A 17715-nucleotide genomic window follows, 5' to 3' on the forward strand; every position below is an offset into this window, starting at 1 on the left:
TGTTACTCCACATCTTTGCCACCATTTGTTGTTGTACATGTTTTGAATTTAAGGCTAAATGTGGTATTTTCACTCACATTTTATTCTAACTATTTCCTAACTTTCATTGTGATTTCTTTTTGGACACATGGGTTATTTAACATTGTGTTATTAACAATTTCTAGATATATAGAATTTCCTAACATTTAAAATTGCTTTTTTTTCTTTTTGCTTTAAAATTTTTTTTATTAGTTTCAGGTATACAAAGCAATATAATATTTAGACATTTATACCCACCTGAAGCTGATGTAGATTAATATTGAATGTCCACTATAAAATTGTTTTTTTGTATTACCTATTACTATGGTGAGAAAATGTGCTATTTGGGTTATTTTGCTGCATTTTTTTTTTTTTTTTTGTCATGGCATCTGTGGAAACTTGCATTCTGGTCAGTAAGTGATCACATCGTGCATTTTCATGTGCTTGAAAAGGTTGCATAATCTCTAATTGTTGGTGCTTTGGCTTAGTGTATAAATGAAAGACTGAGTGAGTGGTTCTTCACCTTTTCCTCAGGCGTCACATATTCTGGTCATTTCCCAATACCTTGGATCCTTGGAGATTAAGGGCCTGTCTTGTTCTAGCAAGTTCTTCCAATCTTACTTCATGATATGAGTCCTAGTTTTGGACTCAAGAAAGGGGGTGACAGGCAGGATTACCTCAGGCTCTTCCAGGAAATGTTCATCTCACCTGCTCTTGGTTACTCCTTGTGGAATGGTACCTATTTGTCTGTACAATCTGCTACCCTCTGTTGGGACAACCTCTTTTTTTAGGACTAGATTCCCACCGCCCATACAGTTCTACCTGCCAGATTGGACCTTAGATGATCCTGAATCTGACCTTCCCGTGCCACCCACACAGGGCACAGTCTTGACCGAGGACAAACCCCTCCCAATGTGCCCCACCCCCTTCTCTGTCATTGTTTCCTTGGTCTGAGATGAATGTTTATGGCCGGCCAATAAATGCAGTGATTCAAAGTGCAGAGTCCTCTCTCCCCTAACATACAGAGCCATGTCTGTGTCAGGTAACTCTAAGAAGAATGTGCAGCTTGCCATCAGCTCAAGCTCTGCCTCTTCATGGCTCCTCACCTCAGAAGCTGGTCTGACCCCTCTTCTCTCTAATTAGTCCATCCTCCTGTCCCTGCTGTCATCTGTTTCCATAGCATGAGATCGGCGTACAGACACATCCATGGCCCTTGGGACCCTCGTGCTCACTTTGCTTCTCAGTCTCCTGGGGCTGGGCTCAGGTAAGCCTCCAGGGGGGACTCTCTCTGACTCTCTTCTTGTTGGTTAACATTTTCAGTTGTTTAGCTGCATGACCACAGCACAATGGGGTGGGGCATCTTTTTTGTTTGCATTTCCCCGACTTCTTCCCCAGGCTGACATCTATCAATGTCAAGGGCTGTGGGGATCAGGGGGCAGCAGGAAGGTCTCGGGCACTGTGACAACAGCCCAGAACTCATGACAAAGAGTGCTGAAGAGGGGCCTGGGAGTGGGGAGGGGACACACCAAGGATGTGAAGGTGAATAAATTAAATGTTTGCTCCAGGTGGGCTGTGGAGTTTATACAGGGGTCTCTAGGAGATCACCAGGTTCTGACATGGAGGGCAGGGTAGGAGATACTGATTAGGATGTTTGGGGGAAAGATAATGGTCCAGCTGAGGACATGCTGAGCCGGAAACACCTGTGGTATGTGACCTAAGGGTGGGGGAAGGTGTCCTGATCTTGTAGTGAGGACTGAATTGTAACCTGGCATAGTCTGAGAAGAAGTTCACTCTTCTTTCTTCTTCTGGTTATGATTGATACAAAAGCTGGTGTGTAGGATGCTGAGTGAATGAATAAAGTACAGAGAGGAAGCTGGTGGCAGGAATAGACCCCTGTCTCTCGATGGGCAGGATCCAGCCAGACACGGTCCAGTCTGCACAAGTTCATTCCGCCACTCATCTACCGTGTCTGTTGTGTAATCATGGAAAAAAAGAAATAAGGGCAATCAAGTCATGCTCCATTTCTGCAGCAAAACCCGTATGTCTTGTTCACAGGACAGCTTTTCATGATGTTCGTTCTCATCCATTTTCTGATGAGTTTCTCTGACAGCTCTACTTCCTGGAGAGGCAGCAGGTGTCATGGAAATGACCTTCGAGGCAGAAAGACGTTATTTTGAACCCTCATTTCCTCTGCTTATGAACTTTGTGGGTCATGACTCCCCCAGGTGTCCGTGTGCTCCTAGTGACGGGAGATGGCCTCACACCCAGATCAGGCTGCTGTGGGGATCACATGAGCTCATGTACATAGAGCGGAGCCCAGCGTTTCATTAGCTCAGAGCCTGTGTCAACAACAGACCATTTTTCCTCCCTGGTCCCCAGGGGGAAGGAGGAGTAAAGGGTGGAAGGAGCTACAGTAGGCAAGGAAAATGACAGCAGCAGTAAGTGCTGGCCAGCGGGACAGAGACACCCCAGGAAAAGGTTCCCTCAGCTCGAGAGCCCCCCACAGCCCTGAAGGCACAACAGCAGCAGCCCAGCTGACCTAGGTTGAGCCCCCAAAGTAGACCAGGGACAAAGGTCTGAGTGCAGGTGGGCTGGTCAGGCAGTGATTCTGGGGAAAAAAGTGAGGGAGTGGAGACAGTGAAGCCAGAAGGGAGGAAAACCAAAAAACGGTGTGCCAATGAGCTGGTTACTGACATGGAAACACGTTCTGAGGGGCCACAAGATGGCAATCTGGAATCATCCCAACATCTACTGCCTCCTGCCCTCACTGGGGACAGGTACCCCCACTACTATTCAATTCTCAGCACTTCTGGGCTGCTCTGCACCAGACTGAGCAGGTTCCAAAGTACAGAGAAAGCCCTCAGCAGGGAGCAGAGGCCAGGCTCCTGGGTGGGGCTGTCAGAGGGCAGGGACATGCCCAGCCCAGTGCAGGAGGACTCAGGGTGAAGGGGGGCCACTCAGCGTCTGCTAAGCCAGGTCAGTGGCTGAACAGATATCCTGCTGCAAAGTCACATTTTATATCATAAGATTCTCCTTCAAAAAGTATTAGTGAAATACCTTTCAGAAAGATGTATAAAACATATTTAAAGTAAGAAATAATGGGTGCTAAAATAAAAATCTTCACTTATTTGAAAATAAGTGATTACTTTGGGAATTTCCACGTGCTTGAAAAGGAAATTTTCACTGTCACCCTCTTTTCTCTAATGAGTATACACTCCACAACATACCTATCTATGCACAAAGCAGAAATGCATACCTGTGAATTAATCAAGACATGTTACCAATCAAGGAGGTGTGTCCATAAATCACACTCCATGGAAGGACAGCCACCATGAATTCACTAGAGAGAACATTTCTAGTGACAACTGCAATATATCCTCGTCACATGTCATACATGCATCTCAGAATGTGCAGAACAAGCAGATAAATAAAATAAGGAAGCACAAATAAAGGTTTAACCTATGGGCAAAGACATTCTTTTATTGTAACCATTAAATGTTTACAGGATGGAATCATGTGTTTGATGGAAACAAATTGCCCCAAACTGGAGATTTGATTGTTAATACTCACCTCCTGGAAAATGGGTCATCTTTAGTTTTTAGCAAAAAAGATGAAAAGGGGCTGTTGTGAGTTTGTGGTGAGGCAGATGTGCAGGGAGGAGAGAATGTGGATATAGATTCTCTTCCAGTGAGAGGATCAGCATTTGGAAAGTGCTCTCATGCCCCTGATTAACTTACTTAGTCTCTCTGATACATTGTGTTTCCATCTTGGAAATGGGAATATCAATAACACACACCTGTCGGGATGTCTGTGATACAGAATGAAGCAAGGGATGTGGAAGTGCTCTGTCAAGTGTAAGGGATGTACAGATGCAGGTCACTGGGTTTGGAAAGGAGGTAATGATGGATGTCGCACCCCTGGGCACACGCCGGCCATGAGCAAGACCACTGACAGGGTCTTTGCTCAGTTATCTCTTGTGCTTCCTTCCACAGGCCAGTGGCAGGTGATGGGACCAGACAAGCCCGTCCAGGTCGTGATCGGGGAGGACACAGTGTTCTCGTGCTTCCTCTCTCCTAAGACAAGTGCGGAGGCCATGGAAGTGCGGTTCTTCAGAGATGAGTTCCACGCTGTGGTGCATCTCTACAGAGAAGGGAAAGACCAGCGCCATAGGCAGATACCAGCCTATCGAAGGAGAACTGAGCTGCTGAAGGACTCCATAGCGGAGGGGCATGTCTCCCTGAGGCTGAAGAAGGTCACTCTCTCAGACACTGGTCTCTACGGATGCTGGTTCATCTCCCAGAATAATGACCAGAAGGCCACCTGGGAGCTGCAGGTGTCAGGTCAGTTGCTTATTTCAGAGAACTCATAACTTTGTTTTATGGTGAAACCACTTGGGACTTCATATCATATTGCTGAATGAGGTGTCTTTTAAATAATGTTTTCATGGCATTCAGTTAAGATAGCACCCTAAACTATCAGTTCTTTCCGTTTTATACATATAGTTCTCTGCATGTGTGGATTTATGTAAATACCACCACGTCAGAATATAGAGCTATTCCCATCACCACTAAGATTTCCTTTTGCTGCCCCTTTGTAGTCTCAGCCACCCTTCTCACTCACCAACTGCCCCAACCCCTGGCAATCATGAATTGGTTCTGTACCTCTACAATTCCATAATTTCAGGAATGTTATAGGGGTGACTTAAGCTTCACGGCACAGTGAGACGACTCATTGTTTCTCTTCTGAAAGTCACAAGTCAGACAACAACAATACAACAAAGGATCCCTTGATCAATACACAAACACATGTGAGAGATCCACACATCAAGACCTGTGAAAGTGGGCATATGAAAATACAGGAGAGGTGAGAAGGGGAAAAGACAAAGATGGGGGCGCTAGATGCAGTCAGGCACTCGCTGTGGCCCCAACTGATGAAGTAGTGGTTTGGGAGCCAGGCTGTAGCCCTCGTACAGCAGCCCAGAGGGTAGGAGGGGCAGAAGCAAGTCTGGCCTGAGTAGGCTGTGAGCATTGTGGCTAAACCTGGAAAAAGGGAAGAGACGTGACAAAGAGGCATGGCAGCCGTGGACTAGCTGAAGTCATTAATAGCAAGAAGACAAAGCTGCACACTCACAAACTCACCTCCCCTCACTCACTCCATGGCCCCCACTGCTTGTTGTGGCACCTGACAGAGGCAGAGGCGATGCCATAGACAGAGTGGCTGGCGTCCTCTGTTACAAGGAGGCAGCACCAGGAACTCACAGGCCATCACCCAACACATCCCACCATGGGGTTGGTACCCTGACACCCAGAAAATCTGGACACAGAGGGGACACCAACCCCCTCAGGGAATATGAGGCATTTTCCAAGACCGAGGGAACTGCCCCACAGAGATCCCAGATGTGCCAGAAGTACAGGTAAAAGAAAACAAAAACTTGTGCTATACCACCATCTGCTGGAAAATAACTGAAACACCTCTACTGATCAGCCTGCTAAATTGTTCAGAACAGTACTTAAAAAGAATAGAGCTCAGCTCTCTACCTCCAATGCTCAGGCAGAGACACAATCCATCAAGTACCATGAATAATCAAGGTAACAAGGTAATCGGGGTAACAAACTTACTCAGAAAGAAAATGAAAAGTCTCCAGAAAACAAAGACATGGAAGACTGTGATTTAAATGACAGAGAATTCTATATAGAAATTATGAAAAAACTTAACAAGATACAAGAAAATTCAGGCAGTTCAATGAACTCAGAAATAAAATCGATGTGCAAAAGGAGTACTTTGCCAAAGAGATTGAAACTATAAAAAAGAACCAAGTAGAAATTCTGGAGCTGAAGAACTCAATCAATGAGATGAAGAATGTATTAGAAAGTCTTGGAACAGAGCAGACTAGATAGAAGAGTGAATTAGCAAGCTCAAAGATAGAAATCTAGAAGTGACTCAGGGGGAAAAAGAGAGACAGAACTGAGTGGTTTTGGAAAATGAAAGAACTCTAAGAGAACTATCTGACTCCATTGGAAAGGGCAACAAAGAATAATAGGTACACTAGAAGGAGAAGAGAGGTAGAATGGAACAGAGAGCCTATTCAATCAAACAATCAATGAGAATGTCCCAGACCTATGGGAAGGGCTGGATGCTCAAAATCAAGAAACTAACAGAACACGTAATTATCTCATTCCGAAAAGGCCTTCTACAAGGCACATTATTAAAATTGTCAAAAATTAATGGCAAAGAAAGAATTCTCAAGGTAGTCAGGGAAAGAGACAGTAACCTATAAAGGAAATCTCATTAGATTATCATTGGATTGTGCAGCAGAAACCTTACAAGCTAGGAGAGAGTAGAATCAAAATTCAAAATCTTGAAAGAGAGAAATCACCAGCCAGGAATAATATATCCAGGAGAGTTGTCCTTTAGATATGAAGGAGAAATAAAAGCTTTCCTAGACAAGCAAAAGCTGAAGGAATTTACCACCACAAGACTTTCATTACAAGAAATGTTGAAAGAAGCCCTTTTCTCTGGAACAAACAGACAAAAGTACAGAAAACTTTGAGTAACATGACAAATAGACAAAAGAAAGAAACTGCAACTCTTTTACAGAACAGGGTATTAAACCCTTAATTATAACATAAAAGTTAAAGGGGAAAGGTGTTTTAAAAATTCTACTATTTGGAAATACACACCGAACATAAAAAAGACTAATGTGTGACAACAAAAACATAAAAGGGAAGGAAGAAAAGGACTGAACTTGCACGGGTGAATGAAGATGAGATGCAACCAGAAGAAAAAGGACTGTTTATGTATGAAACAGTCATTTTTACATAAACCTAATTGTAATCACAAAACAAAAATCTAGAGGTGAGACAAGTAACATAAATAGAAAGGAAATGGAGAAAAGAATCATAGAAAGCCACCAAACTAAAATAGCAGACAGGAAAACGAAACAATGGAGATACAACAGCAACTAGCAAACAATTGTTAAAATGGTTGTAGTAAGACCTCATGTATCAATAATCACTCTAAATGTAAATGGACTGAACTCATCAATCAAAAAGTACAGAGTAGTGGGATGGATTAAAAAAACAAGACCCAACTATACGTTGCCTTAAGCGATCCATCGCAGTTACAAAGAGAAAAAATTGTCTCAAAGTGAAGGGGGCACGGACCAAAAGCAGTTCAGCTGTTCTGTGTTGGTCCTCCAGTCCTAGGACCCTAGTCAGTTCACCTTCCTCTTTCCGCCTCTCAGAGTTCTCCTATGGTTGCCTCTTGTGTTATTCCCAGGGTTTGTAATTCCATATAGAGGGAGGAGCAGGGAGAGGTTAGTCCAAACCGTCTTATTGGAACCTCCCTTCCTTCATATTTACCCTATATTTCCTTCTTTCATTCATTCAACAAACATTTATTTAGCTACATTTATTGGGTCCTGACCCTAGAGAATGGAAGAGAACAGCACATGGTGGCTAAGCGTTGTTTGGGTCGGGAAGATAGCAATAAGAAATCCTCAAACAGAGGTTACCCCTGTGTGGGGTACTCTCCATAGTCTCTCAATTCACAAGTCTGGAGGTCAGGCGAAACCCTCCCTCATCCTCTTGTTAGTCCTGTGAAATCTATCTCCCTGCACCTGTCTCTCCCCTTCTCACAGTGTTCTATTCCAGACCTTCTCATCTCTCACCATAGTGACTTCAGTGACGATCTGTCTGGCTGCTTTCCTTCTAAGTGTTCCCACTGACCCTCCTCCCCCTCCTGGGGTGTTCTCTAAGATGCATCTCTGCTTACAACTCTTACCTGGAAGCCAGCCAACAGCTCTGCGGTGACTACAGGACAATGATCCACACTCTTTAGGTCAGTGCACTCATCCATGTCCGGCCACTGTCCCTCCCCCAGACCTCACACCTTTCCCCTCTTGGACATCACAGTCCTGACGTGCCGATGCTCATAGGTCCTTGAGCATAATATGGCCTGTCCACTCTCCATGCTGTGGTATGTACTGGGCCCTCTGCCTATCCTGCTTCTCCCTTTTTTTCTTTGTTCACTTTAAAACCTTCTATTCATCTGACACAGCAGAGCACAAATGTCACCTCCAGGAAACCATGACTTCCGTTGACAATCACTGTCTCCTCAGTGCTAACTTGACCATGCTTCCTATCTGCACACTTCATAATGACGTGCATTTGTTAATAGTTGTCTCCTTTTTTAGTCAGCAAGCTCTTCATTAGAATGGATTGTCTTATTTCTTCATCATATTTAGTGTTTAGGAATATCCATGTATATAGTAGCTGTTAAATGCATGTTGAGTGAACAAAGACCATGCATGGAAGGGCTTCCAACTGTTATAAGTCTATGTGTGTGTAAGAGAGAAATGGCCATGGGGGTGCAGTGTTATGTACTTGATGAACCTGGCTCAGAACTTCTGTGGCCTTGGAAAATCATCTTTGCTTTCATCCATTTCCTGTTTACTCCCCAGCATTGGGCTCAGCTCCCCTGGTTTCTATCATGGGATATGTTGATGGAGGCATCCAGCTACTCTGCAAGTCCTCAGGCTGGTTTCCCCAGCCAACAGTGAAGTGGAAAGGCCCCAAAGGATATGATTTACCCTCAGACTCAAACGTGAATGCAGACAGAAAGGGTCTGTTTGATGTGGAGACTTCCCTTATAGTCCAAGAAAATGCTGGGAGCGTATCATGTTCTATCCAGTACCCTGACCAGAGCCGAGAGGTGGAATCCAGGGTATGGATAAGAGGTGAGTGGGGAGGAGGAGGAGTGGGGGAGGGGTTCATGTTTGTGTAGCCCAGAGAGAGAACAGGAGCCTTTATCTCAGTGTTGTTGTGCAGTATTGCCCAGTTTTAATGATTAGTTTTGAAAGCCAAAGATCCGTGGGGTGTAAAGATAATATTATAAAATTTGATTATGTGGAAACAATTTACAATTGCAGAGGAGTAGAATCAAATACTTCCTTTATCATATGGTTGTCTTCCTGGTGCAACCCTCCAAAATCAACAAACACAAAATTTAAGAATGCTAACTTGAGGAACAAAGGGGAAAAATATTTGCTCATTTAAACAAAAAGTACATCTAAATAAATACTGAAATATTACTCTGTGAAAAAGAAATTAATAAAAAGTAGATAATTTCCAAAAGGATTTAAAAATAATAGGATAATTAATGTACACCCCAATAATCACAATCAATATAAAAGGAGTTAATTTGCCATTTAAAAGACAAAGAAATGCCAGACTGGATTTAAAAAATCTCAACTGGTGCAATTCTTATAATCTATATGAGCTATTCACTGTAACATTTTAAAAGTATAAAAAGCGTAACAGACCAATGTTAACCAAAAAAGTACCATTGTATTAATGGATATACTAGAGTGACGAAAGAAAAGTCTTACGTTAAAAAAAACCAAAACAATGCATTTGTAGGCTAGTTCTTTCAGAACATAAAAAGTTTATTCACTAGAAAATGATAAGAAATATAAATATATATGCATCTTATATTATATCTTAACACATATAAAGCAAATATCAATAGAAATATATGGATAAATAGAAATACTGTGAGTTCCAAAACTGATTAAATAAGTAGACATAATTAGTAAGACTGTAGAATATTTGATATACAAATTAACAGTCCTGATCTAATAGACATTCTTAGAAGACTTAACCCACAAAAATCATTATTTTGAAGCACACATGGAATATTTTCAAACTTTCACCAGATACATATACATAAATTTGGAATTGACTTGTTTAGTTCTAAGAAAACGCTATTGAGATTTTCAGGAGAGTTATATTGAATATGTAAATCAATTTTAGAGTAGCGGTATCTTTAAAATATTGTCTCTTATTACCTGTAAGAAGTTACATTACTCTGCTATTTTCATTGTTCTTACTGTCTTTTAGTATATTTTCATATATCTAATAAAAGCTTTGCAAACTCTTATGAAGATGTATAAAATAGAAGTGACACTGTATGTAATAGCAGGTGAAGGAAAGTCTATTCAAATAAATGATGCCTGCACAGTTGTTATTTATTTAGAAAAAAATAAAATTGAACTTCTACCTCACTTTTATATAGAAAAATAAAATCCAGATGGAGAAAGAATTATGAAGAAGTACAATGCTTTATACATGTAGAAGAAATAGAAACCTATCTTTTCAATCTTGGGGTATGAGATGATCCCTTAAATGAGAATCAAACTGCTTTTATTGTTCAGTGGTATCTAAGGGGTTTGTGGAACTGTTTTTCAGCGGTGATTTTCCAGGCCATAACGTGGCGCTTGGGATCTATTCTACTGGGAGTACTCCTTTCTGTCCTGTGTGTTGGTGTCATTGGTCTGACAGTTTACTTCTACAAATTGAAAGGTAAGTGAGAAAGAGAAGCAGGGGCCCGTGGCTTACTCATGCATCCAGCAGGGCGGGGATCAGGGATGCTCCCACACACCTCCCGGGTCTGTTATTCCAGCCCCAGTCTCCAGGACCCCACCACCTGGGCCACAGCGACCACAGTCCTCACCCCACTCCAGGCTGGCCGGAAATGGCTCCCTTAGGAAATGCCAGCCCCACCAGGCCCATCTTCCTCACAAAGGGCCCAGAATTAGGGGAACAATGATTTTCACTACCTGTAGGGCTGATATAAATTTCTAACAACACCAACTCCAGTAAAAAAATTTCAATGTACTTGAAAAGACTTCATAGCATAAGTATTAGAACTGCAGAAAATATAAAATAATATTCAGTTTCAATAAGAGTTTTTACCCCAAGAACTAGTTTTTTCCTCCTTGGAGATGATACTGACTCTTGAGAACGTGTGCCGTGATCCCTCCTTTAATCCAGCTTCTCTTGCATCTCACCTTCCCTTCTCCCTGATAACCTCCATCTCCACCTCCACCTCCTTTCAGCATGAATGTTCCTGATCTCCTCTTTTACCCCAGATAGAGATGTTCACTACCGGGATGTGAGGATGGGGGCACAAAAGGAGAGTTTTAGAACAGTCCCCATCATTCACCCACACCTCATCCCCCTGAGCAATGAGCCAGGGCGGTGTTTGTACCTTACACACTGCTGTGTCCACTAATGGATATTCTTTATTTCAGGGAAAGTCCGGGCAGAATTGGGTAAGTCACTTGTCATGTTCTGAGCCTTCCCCACAGTTCTCCTGGGTCCCTGCTGTTCCCCAGTTTGAGCCACCTGGGGGTTGTCCTGGCTCCAGACTGGATGGGAAGCATGGGCAGGCCAATGAGGGCAGCTGGTTCAATCCCCCATCCATTGACTAATAATTTTATTCTCAGATATCTGAGTATTCTAAAGGTCATCCAGTGTTGGAAATGCCTGTAAATTGTATGCATATTTTCCTAATGATAATTCTGTGGGGAGAGGAACCATAGATTTCACGAGGTCTCTGAGGGTGTGGACCCAGAATGGGGAAGAGCCTGTCGGGCGTCTCCCTCAACCTCCTGCCTGGCTTGGTACTTAGAGACAAGCATCCTAGCCTTGTATCAGCCCAGAATATTCTACCCTTTGTGTCATGGAAACACCAGGAACTGGGAAAGATGTTGTAGAGCTTTCCTCTCCCCTGGACCCCTATTCTGTGATTTCAGCCTCTTTTGTGTTTTCGGTTTTCAGACTGGAGAAGGAAGCATGGAGAAGCAGGTGAGAGAAGCTATTCCCTCCACCCCCATTATCTCTTCTTACAAGTCTCTAGTTTGTGAATCTTGGGACCCTGAGGCCATGAGTCTATGCAGAGACAAGCTTGTAATGCGGACACTGAAACTGTCTGCAGATGCTGGGGGAGGTGCATTTGTAGAGAACCCCATGGCTTCAGCAGATCTGGTGGACCCATGACACCCACAAAGGTTAACCACCCTGGTGTCCTTTCTCCCTGCCTCCTGCTCTCCATGTGAGCACTGACCCTCCTGCTCTGTCTGCTTGTTTTCAGAACTGAGAGAGGCCTGGAAACACGCAGGTACCAATGCCTGAGGGGGTGACAGTGGGTCAGAGCCGCGGGTGGGCATGGGAGAGGGAGCCGAGCAGAGACAGATAAGGAAGAACAGTAACACTGAGACACACTGGACTGCAGATTATAAATCTGTGAGGCCCAGATCCTCCCCAGGGGGCAGCTGCCCCAGACTCATTTCTAGGCCCAGGACCAGGAAGGGAGAGGATGGGGGCTGGGTCAGCCAGGGTGGGAGTCAAAGGCTAAGCTCCAGGGAACTGAGGTTACAGATCAAGGGGAAGGACTGGAGGGTGGGAATAAAGGTGAATTTTTTCAGTTGTGAGGACTGCAGGAAGCTGGTTAGAGGACACAATACAGGCCTCACAAAGTCTAATATCGAGCTCACAGTTGGGCATCTCTAGGCATTGGTGAGGCTCCAAGGCCCCACTGATGATGAGGGAGCGAGGGAGCAGTTTGTGATGGAGACTCTGGCCCTGGGACTTCACCTGATCCCACCCTGAGCTACTTTGCAGTGGGAGGGAGTGATCTCTGCATCCAGCCCAGGTCCCTCCTCAGTGACTCATGCTCTTTCTCCCTATGACATGCCAGTGGAGGTGACTCTGGACCCAGAGACTGCTCACCCCCAGCTCTACATTTCTGATCTGAAAACTGTGTGCTATAGGAACATTCAACAGATGGTGACCTACTCGGACAAGAGATTTACAAGGAGATGTGTGGTGGCTTCTCAGGGATTCCAGGAAGGAAAACATTACTGGGAGGTGGACGTGGGACACAATGAAATGTGGTGTTTGGGAGTGTGCCGGGATGACGTGAAAAGAAAGGTGACAAAAATGACTTTGTCTCCGACCACTGGGTACTGGGTGCTCAGACTGATGAGAGAACAACAGTATCTCACATTTAATCCCCGTAAAATCAATCTCACTCTGAGAACACCCCCTACACGAGTGGGGGTCTTCCTAGACTACGAGGGCGGGACCATCTCTTACTTCAATGTAAATGATCAGTCCCACATTTACACCCTGACACATCAGTTTGAAGGGTTATTGAGGCCCTACATCCAGCTTGATGTGAGTGATGAGAAAAATGTGACTCCCATAGTGATCTGCCCAGTGTCCCAGGGATCAGAGAAAGAAGCACCTTCTGACAGAGACAACCTGGAGCCCTCCCCATAGTTGACCACAGCCTTCCTGTCCAGGGTGGTGCCCAGAGGGAATCACACCTCACACTCTCCCTCAGGACACTGAGCTTCCTCTCAGGCCCCAGAGCCCTGCAGCAGACAGCAGCATGGCTTCCAGATGAGGAGGGATGGCCCATCCTTGTGGGGCCAGGGGTCATGGCTGCCCTGAGGTGAGGAGGGAAGAAGGCTGATGGTGCATTTGGTTTGTACCAACTCTGCAGCCAAAGAACCTTTGGCAAGTAACAAGCTCTCGGGTTCTTCATCTGTAAAACAGGGACTGAAATTCCCACCTCGAGTAAAGGTGGTCAAGTAAAGACCAGAGACAGTGAATGTGAATCATGCTGCATCTTGTCAGCGGCCTAATGTCAGTGAGCGATGTGTTTTCTATATTAAACTTTTCCAACATTGTATCTATTTATTCCATATTAATTCACTGTCCTCTATTCCAAATCACTGTGGAATAGTTATTCACCTTTCTGTGTCAAGCCCAAAGAATTGATAAGGGAGGATTTCCCAATTCATTCTATAAAGCCAACATGACTCTGATACCAAAAACAGATAGAATAATAAAAAAGAAAACTACCAAATCTTAATCCTTCGAGAACATTGTTTCAAAAATTTAAATAAAATTTTAGCAAATTGAATTCAACAACATATTGCAAGAATAATACATTACTGCCAAATGTGTCTATCCCATAATGAAGGAAAGTTTTAATATTCAAACACCAAGCAGTGTAATTCACCACATTAGCAAACTAAGAAGGAAAACCATATGATCATCTCAATAGAAGCAGCAAAAGAACATTTGACATATTCAACATTTATTGCTAATAAATCTTTCAGCAAAGAAGATGTAGAGATGGCTAGTAAGCCAATGAAAAGATTCTCTATCTCCTTAGACACTAACAAAATGCAAATTAAAACCACAATGAGACACTATTACCACCTATTGGAGTAAAATTAAAAAGACTGATCATACCAAGTGTTGATGAGGCTTCTGAGGGACTGGAAGTCTCATACACAGCTGGTGGGGAGATAAAATGACTATTTCAGAAAAGAATTTGTCAGTTTCTTTATAATGTAAACAGTCCCTTACCATGTGATTCTACCAGTTCACTCTAAGTATTTTGTCCAAGAGAAAAGGAAATGCGTTCCTCTACTAATTTGTACATGAATGTTCATAGCAGTTTTATTTCTAGTAACCAAAAGTTGTAAGTGATCCAGATGCTATCAACAGATGAAGATAAACAAATTGTGGTATATCATGCAATGAAATACTACTCAGCAGAAAAAAAAAATTAAATTGACACACACAAAAAGATGAATCTAAAACAATTATTCCAAATGAAAGGAGCCAGACAAAAAAAAAAAAACAAACCCAAAGCAAACAAACAAAAAAAACAACACCTCGGATGTCATAGGAATGGAGGCAGCGGGGCACACTTTTTGAGTTCTCCTCTGGATATTATCAGAAACGGGACATTTATAACCCATCAAAGGACTCTCTGCTCATCACGCAGAACAGCTAAGAGACTCGTGCAAGGATTACTTGCAGGTGGGGAAAATTGGGCGAGTGGGGGAAGAGGGAAGGGAGCGGAGTGGAGACACGGCCCACATCTGTGGCTGTGGAAACGCGGCCCATATCTGCAGCTGTGGAAACGCAGTCCACACCTGTGGCTGTGGAGACGCAGTCCGCCACTTTGGCTGTGGAGACGCGGCCGGCATCTGCGGCGGTGGAATCCCAGACGACATCCGCAGCTGCAGAGATGCAGGGTATCTCAGGACAGAACAGAGAACACAAAAGCCAGGAGGTGGGCTCTTTCCCTGCATCCCACAGCTGATCTCTCCCGCCGAGGGAGCAGCATATCCAGCATTTGAGGCAATAACCTCAGCTGATACCTCCAGTTAGGTCCTAGGCTGGACAAAGGACACAAACTCCATACCTGGTCCCCCCCACCCCCGCGCTGTTCCAATCCTACCCCCACCCTTCCAGAGACTTGAACTGGCCCCTGAACTGAGGAGTGGTGTCAGATTACAGAGGAGCCTTAGTGCTCAGGCTCTGGGAAGACTGGTGGGTGGCTCTGGCCCAGGGAGGAGGCTGGGAGGAGTGTGGTTTTTGCTGGTCTGGGAGAGAGGGGACTCCTCCACCCCCAGCCACCACCTTTTCTGGCCTGCAGGAAGAGTGTGACACAGCTGGGCTGGGAAAGAGAAGACCCCTCCATCCCCAGCCCCCACCCTTTCTGGCCTGCCTAGGGCGGGGCAATTACAACTGCAGAGGCACTCCCAGGGATCAGCAGTAAGCGGAAGACGCAGCTCCCAGCTTTCAGCAGCTCAGAAATCTCCCGCTTGCCACACACACACACACAGACACACACACTCACACACACACATGGAAGAAGTGCCCTAAGACTCAGGAGAACTGGACAGAGGACTGGTGGTGTTATTCTCAGTGTGCATATGTGTAGGCAAGGGCAGAAACTGCACTGACTTTGTAGAAACTACCATGCTGACCCCTCAGCCCCACTCATCTAAATCTGCAGTCCCAACGTCACTCTGGGCACCAGGTGACTGGCTCTGCCTGCACAATATGCAGGGGACTCTTTGGTACAGCAGAGGACAATCTGGAGATTACTTGGGGCCTTAAGCCAAGACTGGCGCTGCTTTCTGTTTTGTTTTGTTTTGTCTTTATATCTTTGATATCTTTGCCTGTGTTGAGTGGGGGTTGTCGGTTGTTTTTACATGTGAATATATTTGATTTTTTCTTTGTTGTTGTGCTTGGTGATTTGCTTTGTTCTGAAATTGCCCTACCAGGGCACAGCTTAAGAGGTACAAGATTCAACACACCCAGAGGCCAACTCCAGACCAAACCAGAATACTACTGGGCTTGACCTACAAGTGACAAACCCAGAGGGAATTCTTCACAGGCACAAGAACCCGTAGAGGCCAAACCACAGTTAAGCAGTCAACCCTCACGCAGCAGAACACCCTGCAGTGGGCAGAGCCAAGTCTCACAACTAGTCAGCCTAGGACTTAACCCCACCTACTCACAAGCGAAAAGCAATTAAAGATCTTCTTTAACAGGACAATATACACAACACAAGAGTCACCTTTGGAGCACACACAGAGGAGGAGACACATACTACATAAGATAACCCAGCAAGAACTAAGAACTCTAGGGTATCTACCTAATACATTGAAGCAAACACAGAGAGTCAGCCAGAATGGGGAAACAAAGAAACATGTCCCAAATAAAAGAACAGAAGAAACCTCCAGAGATGGAACCAAATGAAACAGAGGTAACCAACCTATCAGAGACAGAGTTCAGAACACTGATGATAAGAATGTTTAAGGAGCTTAGAAAGGACATCAAGAAGGATGTAGAAATCATAACGAACAACCAGTTAGAACTAAAGAACACAATTACTGAAATAAAGTACTCACTTGAAGGAATTAACAGCAGGCTAGATGAATCAGAGCATCGAATCAGCGACTTAGAAGACAAGTTAGCAGAGATCACCCAAACAGAACAACAGAAAGAAAAAAGAATAAAAAGCAATGAAGATGGTTTAAGAGACCTCTGGGATAACATCAAGCGCAACAACATGCGCATCATAGGAGTACCAGAAGGTGAAGAGAGGAAGCAAGGGATTGAGAACATATTTGAAGTAATAAGGTCCGAAAACTTCCCTAACCTGATGAAGGAAACCAACATACAAGCCCAGGAAGTGCAGAGAGTTTCAACCAGGATAAACCCAAACAGGCCCACACCAAGACACATTATAGTTAAAATGGCAAAGGTTAAAGACAAAGAGAGAATCCTAAAAACAGAAAAAGAAAGACAGATGGTTACATACAAGGGAATTCCCCCAAAGACTGTCAAATGACTTTTCTGCAGAAACATTAAAGGCCAGGAGGGAGTGGCAGGAGATACTCAAAGTGATGGAAAACAAAGGCCTACAACCTAGATGGCTTTATCCAGCAAGGCTATCATTTAAAGTTGATGGAGAGATAAAGAGCTTCCCAGAAAAGAATAAGCTAAAGGAATGTATTACCACCAAGCCAGCATTGCAAGAAATACTAAAAGGACTTCTGTAAATAGAAGAAAGATGAAAACAATCTAACTAAAAATTTTAAAATGGCAATAACTATGTACCTATCAATAATCACTTTAAATGTAAACAGATTAAATGCTCCAATCAAGAGACATAGGGTGGCTGAGTGGATAAGAAAGCAAGACCCTTGTATATGCTGTACACAGAGACTCACCTCAGATCAAAAGACACACACAGGCTGAAAGTGAAGGGTTGGAGTAAGATATTTCATGCAAATGGAAATGAGAAAAAAGCTGGAGTTGCAATACTTATTTCTGACAAAATGGACTTTAAAATGAAGAAAATATTAAAAGACAAAGATGGGCACTATATAATAATAAAGGGATCGATCCGACAAGAGGACATAACCCTAGTAAACGTCTATGCACCCAACATAGGAGCACCTAAATATATAAAACAGATATAGACTGACATAAAGACAGAGATTAACAGTAACACTATCATAGTAGGGGACTT

General features: G+C 43.8%; 1 protein-coding gene across 1 annotated transcript; it reads left to right on the forward strand.

The window, feature by feature from the left end:
- Positions 1 to 1224: 1224 nt before the first annotated feature.
- Positions 1225 to 13142, forward strand: LOC109437616 (butyrophilin-like protein 3). Its single transcript, XM_088798884.1, has 8 exons — positions 1225 to 1282; positions 4011 to 4358; positions 8480 to 8755; positions 10266 to 10379; positions 11111 to 11131; positions 11640 to 11666; positions 11953 to 11979; positions 12559 to 13142. Exons 1-8 carry the CDS (start codon positions 1225 to 1227, stop codon positions 13140 to 13142), a joined length of 1455 nt encoding a protein of 484 aa, XP_088655010.1.
- The last annotated feature ends 4573 nt before the right edge of the window (positions 13143 to 17715 follow it).

This window comes from Rhinolophus sinicus, chromosome 5 (genome assembly GCF_057876585.1).
Source record: "Rhinolophus sinicus isolate RSI-liver-muscle chromosome 5, RSI-T2T, whole genome shotgun sequence".
Taxonomy (NCBI): Eukaryota; Metazoa; Chordata; class Mammalia; order Chiroptera; family Rhinolophidae; genus Rhinolophus; species Rhinolophus sinicus.

What these genes read in the sequence shown, in the direction of transcription:
- LOC109437616 (XM_088798884.1), top strand. Translation starts at nt 1,225, where the DNA reads ATGGCCCTTGGGACCCTCGTGCTCACTTTGCTTCTCAGTCTCCTGGGG. An exon ending in CTGGGAGCTGCAGGTGTCAG is followed by an intron (nt 4,359 to 8,479) that starts GTCAGTTGCTTA and finishes TTTACTCCCCAG; the next exon opens with CATTGGGCTCAGCTCCCCTG. An exon ending in AAGGAAGCATGGAGAAGCAG is followed by an intron (nt 11,667 to 11,952) that starts GTGAGAGAAGCT and finishes GCTTGTTTTCAG; the next exon opens with AACTGAGAGAGGCCTGGAAA.